General features: G+C 42.9%; 1 protein-coding gene across 1 annotated transcript; it reads right to left on the bottom strand.

The window, feature by feature from the left end:
- Positions 1-7757: 7757 nt before the first annotated feature.
- LOC146683845 (uncharacterized) lies at positions 7758-8897 on the bottom strand. Its single transcript, XM_085445581.1, has 6 exons — positions 8888-8897; positions 8793-8799; positions 8686-8750; positions 8307-8579; positions 7985-8221; positions 7758-7888 (listed from the first exon to the last, which is right to left on the bottom strand). The coding sequence occupies exons 1-6, from the start codon at positions 8895-8897 to the stop codon at positions 7758-7760; spliced, it is 723 nt and encodes a 240-aa protein (XP_085301707.1).
- Between the last annotated feature and the right edge of the window lie 596 nt (positions 8898-9493).

Here is a 9493-nt window from a genome sequence, read left to right as displayed (position 1 = left end):
GGACCAATGGTCAAGCGGGCGCTGGACAACGCATGCTGGCAAGGCACCCAAATTCCAAATGTCTGGTATGCACCAAAATGTAAAATATATCGCATAACTTGTTTGTCCAACGAGGCAGTGATCTTAGAACATAAAGAAATCTCCAGAATACATGGCAGGGAAAGAATGGATCATCCTGATGCAGTAGCTGAGCTCTCAAAATTGCCTGGTACTTTGTGGTCCGCAGGGCCCACAGATGTGGGTCTAGCTAACTGTTCGCCTGTCCTGTTCCAGCTGAAGTCTGACATACCATTTAACAGACCATAATAGAAGCACAAAACTGAAGACCAAAAGTGGTTCACATGTATTGACCTAGCGAATGCATTCTTTTGTCTCCCACTGCACGAGTCACTCAGAGACATTTTCTCATTCACATACAGAGGCCGCAAATTTAGGTACACACGCCTACCATAAGGCTTTGCACTCTCACCAGGAATTTTTTAATCAGGTGTTGAAAGAGGCATTGTCCCCATGTCAACTGCCAGGGGGCTGTACATTAATAGAGTATGTTGATGATCTTCTTATTGCAGCCCCGTCAGCAGCGGCCTGTACGGCAGCATCGCTCGTGGTGTTGAACAAATTGGCGGAGTGTGGCTTCAAAATGAGCAAAGAAAAACTGCAGTTGGTCCGGCCAGAGGTAACATTCCTGGGCCGGGTGATCGTACACAGATCAGCGGGGTTAATGAACACACACAGAGACCAAATTCTGACACATCCAAAACCAAGAACTGTGAAGGAGTTGCTTTCCTTTCTTGGCTTGACAGGTTACAGCAGGCAGTTCATTCCGAACTATGCGGGTAAAACGGCCCCTTTAAGGGACTTGATCAAGAAAGTTGGTGTTCGAAATCTGAAGGCTGAATTGCCTTGGACGCCGGACACAGAGACAGCGTTCATTTCACTAAAACAGGATTTGTCAAGAGCCACAGATCTGGCCACACCTAACTATGATGAGGCATTTTATCTTGATGTTTCAGAAACAAAGGGAGTTGTGAATGGTGTGTTGTTTCAGAAAAAAGGGGGAGGTAGGGATGTACTTATGTATGTCAGCATAAGATTAAATTCAACAGAAGCAAGGCATCCCACATGCACACAACACGCAGCAGGAGTAGCAAAGATAATTCAGAAAACAGCACATATAGTGAGGGAACACCCACTGAAAGTGCTTACTACACACAGTGTAGTGGCCTATGTGAACTCACAGGCATTCACAATGACTCCACTGACGCAACAAAGGTTCAGCAAAATTTTAGAGGCGCCAAATCTGATATTCACACATGAAGGAATAAATATGGCAGACCTAATGGGGTCAGGAGAACCACATGACTGTATTAAGAAAGCCCAGGTTGAAGGAAAAATCGAGGGACAACAGTCGGCCCAGAGAGCTGAAGTGATAGCCCTAACTCGAGCCCTGAGGTTGGCTAAAAACATGAGAGTGAACATCTACACTGACTCAGCATATGCGTTTGGAGCAGCTCATGTGGAACTGGCTCAGTGGAAGAGAGCCGGGTTCAGAACGGCCACTAATGCACCCATCTGTCACAAAAAGGCCCTGGAGGACCCAGACGAGGTAAGTATTATAAAATGCAAAAGGAGCTTGGTCACGTGGGAGTGGAACAGATGGAGAGAAATTTGTGCCGATGGTGGCATCCTGATTTGAGAAGGATGATACTGGAAAAGGCCAGAACGTGCCTAATTTGTGGGGCACACAACCCAAAGCCAGCAGTAAAACCTGAAGCTGGTAAGGTTCTCATGCCAGGAAGGTCAGGAGAAGAGGTCGTGATTGATTATACCGACATGATTGATACAGGCCCAGGTGGGGTGAGGTATTTGTTGGTGTGTGTGGATGTTCTGACTGGATGGCCCGAAGCATGGGCGACCAAATGTGAAGACGCGAAAAGCGTGATTAAGTGCTTAATCATTACATTCCAAGGCATGGGTTTCCCAAGAGAATTAGATCAGACAATGGTACTCACTTCAAGAATAAAGATTTGCAAGAGGTAGAGAGGATGAACCTAAATTTGAAAAACAAGTTGGCTAAAATTTGTGCAGACAGGGCTAAATTGGGTCGCAGCCCTGCCCATTGCTTTGATGACCATAAGATGTTTATGATGATGTTAACTTTATATTTCAGGTGCAGTTATAACTATTTTATACATATTGCATTTTGTGCTTTTAAAGGAGTTGTGGCTCAAATTTGTCTCTGGAGGGTCATGAGCCTTTGGCTAGCGCTATGATTAGCCAATCTACTGTGAGGATAATATGAGTTCATGAAGGATTGCACACGCTTACAGACACAGAGTTAAGAAACACACATGACAGTATTGATTCCAGGCAAAAGGCCCTAAATTCATTTAGCTTTTAACTGAACTTAAAGAAGGACCAAAGAGGAAGGAAAGCATATATTTTGGTTAAGTCTGATAAACTAGAAGTAGGAGGTATTGTTACATTAAGGGAGCAAAATGAAATAAAAAGGTTATACCAAAACAGGTGATAACATAGGAAATGTGAGGTTTTAAAATGAAGTTAGTGTTAACACATAGGAGTTGTTTCAAGGCAGCATTTAGCTATGATGAAATGTATACAGGAGTAATTGCTTATATGCTTAAACATAATTGATTAAAGTGGTTGTTTTCTTTTGGAGTAGATTAACTTGCAGCAGCGACAACTTGTGCACAGGATGTTGATGATCAGATAAGGGAAAGTAGAGCGAGCAACTGGACGTGAGACCAGCGCTTAAAAGAATTTTAAAGTGATGAGTAACGTTGAAGAGTATACATAAATACAAGTCAATAAGTTAAGAAGATAATTAGGATCAGGCTTTTAATTAAAGAGTCCCAGATAGGATAAGTTAGGGAGATGCAAGAAAAGGTGTTTTGTTTCCTTTGCAGAAGATCGATCTCGGCGACCACAGGAGGGGCGAGGATCCTGGAGATCTCGAGGTTCGAGACCACCAGAGAAGGGTCTGCGTGAGGACACAATGTATTGTGACCTCTGGTGTTCCAGAGGTCAAAAGGGGGAGTGTCGAGGAGGGAAATTATTTTACTGCTATTGTTAAATAATTGTTATTGCATTAATAATATAATTTGCAGCATGGATATTGCATTCCAAGGTTTAAACAGTGTCTCTTTCAGAAAGACTGAGTTGCAGGCTGACAGGAAGTTGTATGCAGAAAGAAGCAGGAAGTTATTTTGAGCCGCAGGCTAAGACGAGGCTTTAACAATGTAACAGATAGCTTTAAGAAGGCCTTAAGCAGCTATGACTATTTTATACACAATGCATATCTGTGCTTATTAAAGAGTTGGAGCTCGGTCAATTAATTGAGGGTCGGAAGCTTTGTTCGGCGCGATGTTCGGACAATCTATTGTGCAAGTGACTTGGAGCCAGAGAAGGAATTGCAATACATGCTTACAAAACACTTATATATCAGATCATTTTATATTAAGGTTTTAGTAGAGGTTCTTGATTAAAACATTTATTTAGTAGAAGACATACACATAGTCTCAGTGAGCTTCTGGTCTGGTAAAAGGTCAGAAGTGTAACAGGTGAATTAAGAAAGAGCATTTGAGGACGAGACACAGACAGTAGGTGAAGAGGTGACACAAAGAGCATGTGAGGTCAACACACACACACACACACACTTTAAATTAGATTTATTTAGAGGAGAGGTTAGTTATGTTTGGCTGTAACTGCAAAATTGTCTTGGTAAAAGAGGAACCGTTTCTTGGTGTCTCGGCAAGAAAGAGGAACAAGACAAGAACTGAAAGGTAGACAGGAAGGGCTAGCCATGAAAATAGAAGATGATTTTCTAGGTGAAAAGTCAGGATGATGTTGATCTGATCTATGTATAAAATGTATCTGTGACGTATGAAGGGGCGTCAGTAAATAAACCCTGATGCTATAAAATATCTGTTCATGCTTTGATTAAGTCGAAGACTACTTCCTGTCTGCGTACAGAGTTGTCTTCCCACGCGTGTATTCATTAAAATCTTCGTTTGACTTTACCCGGCCGGATCGGTGTGGTTATTCTTCGATCACCTCTAGTACCCTTCCTCAATATTGAATCTTAACACAATAAATACAAATTTTGAGTACCCCCATACTTAGAAGATATGAGTTTTTGTACTTAAATCTTTTGAGGTAATCAGTTTCCACAAAAGTTTTAAGTTCAGTCAACTTGTTCGGGTTTACAGTGTAGTTTTATGCCTCTATCCTGCATGTTTACCTTTAGGAGTTTGTTTTATTGGAGCTCTCAAAGCAATAGTTGATGATTTTACCTCAGCGTTTGTCCACAATCAGCCAACCTAGTTGATAGGATAACTAATCTCTTTATTTTTGTGAGACCGTTAGATTTCCAGAGACATAAGAGTTTGTTAGCACCGTTAGTTTCCATCCTTCTATTTACTTCACCAGAGACACTGGTTTAGGTTTTCAGATCGAGAGCGTTTATCCCAAATGTGATGTTTCTGTATTGTATGTACGGTCGGCAAGGTCAGTCTCTTAATTGCCCCTTGGGGATAAATAAAGTCTTCTGAATCTGAATTGCTATACCGTCTCTTTTTTATTCTTTGTTTAGCCTGTTTTAATGTGCATGGGGTAATCCTGGATCACCACTGCGCCTAGTCCCTGACTAGCCTCTCAATCGAACAAGGTCCTGCACCCACAAAATGGAGAGAAAGATCTGACACCGTTACTTGTTATGCTGTTATTAACACATTGACTATGTGTTAATAGACCTCTCTGCACTGTACAAACAACCTGCCACTGAACATAACAGAGACACTGATGATGCTTCAAACACTCCAACACACATGCACATCTGTACAAAATCAGTCGTAGAGACTTTGTGTTATAAATCAGACACAGACACACAGTTTCTGTGTGCCTGTGTCTGCCTTTTATGTTGATATTAACAGAATATCTTGTGTATGACAGCCAGCTTTCAGGTTAGAAGCTGTAAAACGACATAATCCAGCTACTTTTTGTTCAGCAGCTTTACCAAAGAGATTTCTGATGAAGATACACTCATGCTAGCAAAGGTGAGCTCAGCTAATGACTCTACAAGAAGCTGAAGGCAGAAAAACCCTTTAAGATGTTTGATTGCTCATACACAGCCCAGCAGAGGTTGGAGTCATTTAAAGAATTCACCTTCAGCAGCTACACATCAAAGTTATGAACACATGAATCCAGGAACACTCAAGAACATCCACCATGAAAGCAAACACAACTTCATCGTAAAACAGCCTCTGCAGCTCAGAAGGCATGCTCAGTGGTGATAATAGCAGTAACATCATCACACTTTTCATCCAATTGCTGCAAACGTTGACCTCCATCACGCTGGGTCATCTCCATGGAAACAGGTTGTTTGTTCCGTGTCTTCCTGCTACAGCAGATGGACAGCAGCAGACCAGTGGAGATGCAGTACAGACAGAAGACCACTAGATGGCAGAAGAGTCTAAGCACAGACTCAGAAAAAAGAAGTGGAGGACCTAAAGGAGAAAGACATAGAGGAAGAGTCAAGAGACTCAAAGCCTTGACTTATGTTTCTAATGTCAAATTAATTTACAAAATTCATTACTTTTTCAAGAAATGTGTACATCTGGGATGTGTTACAGATTGTTTATCTGAATCTATCCATCCATCACCGATTCTGTTCATAATTTTCTAAGGACAGGATTTCTAGGTGCAGCCAAGTGGCGGAGGGATTTCAGTTACGTGGCCTCAGAATCTCATCTCTGCCCCAAGTGGAGGAGTTTAAGCATCTCGGAGTCTTGTTCACGAGTGATGGGAGAAGGGAGCCGGAGATCGACAGACGGATTGGTGCTGCGGCCGCAGTGATGCAGACACTGCACAGGTCCGTCGTGGTGAAGAGAGAGCTGAGCGAAAAAGCAAAGCTCTCAATTTACCGGTCAATCTACGTCTCTACCCTCACCTATGGCCACGAGCTGTGGGTAGTGACCAAAAGAACGAGATCGCGGATACAAGCGGCAGAAATGAGCTTCCTCCGAAGGGTGGCTGGCCTCTCCCTTAGAGATAGGGTGAGAAGTTCAGCCATCCGGGAGGGGCTCAGAGTAGAGCCGCTGCTCCTCCACATCGAAAGGAGCCAGCTGAGGTGGTTCGGGCATCTGACAAGCATGCCTCCTGGGCGCCACCTGGGTGAGGTGTTCTGGGCATGTCCCACCAGGAGGAGGCCCGAGGCAGACCCAGGACACGCTGGAGAGATTATATCTCTCGGCTGGCCTGGGAACGCCTTGGTGAAGATGGAACTTCTTTTCTTTCCAAGCTCCTTACACCACAATGAACTGGATGACTGAGAACCGTCACAGACACATAACCAGAAAAATAATTGAATGTTTTTACTGTCACTCACCTATAGAAAAAATTTAAAAAAACCTCACCAGCAGCACACACACACCTGCAACAGAAGGACAGGGGTCACTAAAGGTGAGAGATCACTAAAGTTCACCAAAGGTCAGAGGTCATGATGAGGACAGACAGGTGTAGGAATATCAGCTCACCTGCAGCAGTCAGCAGAAACAGGCCTGAAAACGAAGAACATACTGATCAGAGATCAAATTTTCACATGACCAAAGAGAACCATTCATACTGCAGTGATTGGTTACTGTTCCCACACATCAATAATCCACAGCGCCCTCCAGTGGTGGAAACACAGATGATACGTGAAGAAACATGAACGAGACTCACAGAAGAGGGAGACGCTCCGTCTCAGACAGCCGTCACCACCACACCTCCACAGGTCTTCTCCCCGAGCTCCTACATTACACAGAGTCTCATCAGCACAGGAGGAGTTCCTAATAAATTAACTAATAATTTATGGCAAAAGGGTGGGATTAAATAGGTGTCTACTTCTTCCCACTCCCGTTCAACATGTAAATGAATCAGAACGGTAGCAATATTGAAATGTATTGACTTTTGTATAGAATTTTTTCACCCTCTTATTTTCTTTACTAAATGTACCTGAATATTTTTTTACATGTTTGAAATAAATTAACAAACAAACAATCATCATCTTCATCAGCACAGGAGGAGCTCCAAAGCACCAAAGGAGGAAACAACTCACTGAGGATTATTAAACATTAGGTCTCTCTCCTCCAAGTCTCTGTTAGTACATGATTTTATAAATGATCAACAAATCGATTTACTCTGCCTTACAGAAACCTGGTCACAGCAGGATGATTATGTTAGTTTAAATGAAGCAGCTGAGTCATTCTAACTACCAGAAACCTCGATTTCTCAAAATGTAAAAGAACCATGTTAATGACAGACCAACTCTTGTTCTTACATATATCATAAAAACTGAGCAGTATTCCCTAAAAAGCCTCTTTTTTCTTATCATTATCTGGCCTTATTTTCATACACTAAATTATATAAAGGTGCTGTGTTCCGTTGGAGGTTTCTTCCTGGGAGTTTTTCCTCCCACTGGGAGTCAAATGATTGTTGGGATTTCACTGTATGTATTATTGTAGGGTCTACCTTACAATATAAAGCACCTTCAGGAGACAGTTGTTGGGATTTGATGCTGTGGAAATAAAACTGAATTGAATCAAATTGTTTAATTCAAATATACAGTTCATTCTAAATGAATTTTTTAAAGTGACAGGACTTTTACTTCTGTCCAGGTTTCTCACCTTTTATTTCCCTGCAGAAGAACAGAACTCCACCCACAACTAGAACCAGGAGAACCACAGAGACGAGACTTGCTACAACTGTGACCAGGAGAGACGGGGGGGGGGGGGGGGGGGGGAGGCTGGGTGGTGAATGGAAAGAGTAAAAAAAAGAGGAGAGTTTACAGGAGGAGAGGAGGGAGATGGTGTTTGAGGAAGATGAGGATCTGCAGGAGAGATGATGAAGATGATTCAGTCACTTTATTATCAGCTCAGCAGATTAATTCATGGCTTTAAACAGGAAGTGATGCCAGTGATCTGACCTCTGACCCTCAGAAAGCTCTGAGGAGACTTTCCACCGTCATCAGTAGAGCACCAGTAGAGGCCTTCATCAGACTGCTGGATGTTAGTGATGCTGTGCTCTCGTTTAGGACCAACAGAACTTCCTTTGATGGAGAAATAACCCTGAACTGTGCCACCATTCCTTTGTCTGCAGCGCAGTGTGACATCACTTCCTGTCCTCACAGGAAGTGCAGGAACCTCAAGGATAAGATGTTTTTCTGACCAATGGAGACAAACAGAGTTAATGAGAGTAGAGTCATATCCAGATGCTGTACCAGCAGATGGAGCAGTGAGTTTGTGTACCAGTTACAGTGATGTTGATCTGATCACTCCTCTGTCCAGAACTGGTTTCACACCAGTAACTTGCAGAGTCTGGCTCGGAGATGTCTGAGAGGATGCAGGTGTAACTTTTAAACTCCCCAAAGCCTGCAGCTGCTCCACAGTCCTCAGTAAGTCCTCCTCTGGTCCTCTTCACTGTCCATCCATCAACTATCTGTCCATCATCAACACAAGTCAGATACACTGAAGAAGGTCCACTGAAGAACTGCTGAAGGTTTGGGCTGACTGACAGAGACACTGGAGGACACACACACACACACACACACACACACACACACACAGAATAAATGTATTTGTGTTCTTGTTGGAGTCTCACTGAATGTTTTCACTTCCACCAACTCACCTGCAGAAACAGTCAGTGCAGACTGCAGCAGCACACACACACCTGTAACAGGAGGACAGAGGTCACTGAGGGTCAGAGGTCACTAACAGGCAGACCACAGTTGGGACCCAGAACCTGTTACACAAGGGTCCAAAGACAAAACTAAACCAGATTTTTAAACGTGCATTCAACTAATGTGACTAACGTGGACCTGAAGACGCACCTGCAACCATTGTTTATACACAGAGAGAGACTTTAAGATCTGTGACACAAACATTATATTAGTACATGACTTAATAATTGATCAACAAATTGATTCACTCTGCCTTACAGAAACCTGGTTGCAGCAGGATGATTATGTTAGTTTAAATGAATCAACACCCCCGAGTCATTCTAACTACCAGAAATCTCGAAGCACAGGCCGAGGGGGAGGTGTGGCAGCAATTTTTCCACACCATCCTATTAATTAACGAAAGACCAAGACAGACTTTCATTTGAAAGCCTGATGCTTAGCCTCGTCCACCCCAGCTGTAAAACTCAGAAACCAGTCTTACTTGTTATCATCTATCATCCACCTGGGCCTTACACAGAGTTTCTGTCTGATTTCTCTGACTTTTTATCTGATTTAGTGCTCAGCTCAGATAAAATAATTATTGTGGGTGATTTTAACATCAATGTAGATGCTAAAAATGACAGCCTCAACATGGCATTTAATCTGTTATTAGACTCAACTGGCTTCTCTCAAAATGTAAAAGAACCCACCCACCACTTTAATCACACTCTAGATCTTGCAGGAGTGCAGGAATGTCTTAAAGACATAAAGACCTGG

Source organism: Copadichromis virginalis, linkage group LG22, assembly GCF_057382275.1.
Source record: "Copadichromis virginalis isolate Kocher_CV1m ecotype Utaka linkage group LG22, C_Virginalis_male_GT1.1, whole genome shotgun sequence".
Lineage (NCBI taxonomy): Eukaryota > Metazoa > Chordata > Actinopteri > Cichliformes > Cichlidae > Copadichromis > Copadichromis virginalis.
This window is presented reverse-complemented; position numbering and strand designations above follow the sequence as displayed.

Excerpts from the sequence above, each read along its gene's own strand:
- LOC146683845 (XM_085445581.1), bottom strand. Across the intron at positions 8,580-8,685 it reads TGCACTGACTGTTTCTGCAG|TGTCTCTGTCAGTCAGCCCA; the intron begins GTGAGTTGGTGG and ends TGTGTCCTCCAG. Across the intron at positions 8,222-8,306 it reads GATCAACATCACTGTAACTG|AAAAACATCTTATCCTTGAG; the intron begins GTACACAAACTC and ends TCCATTGGTCAG.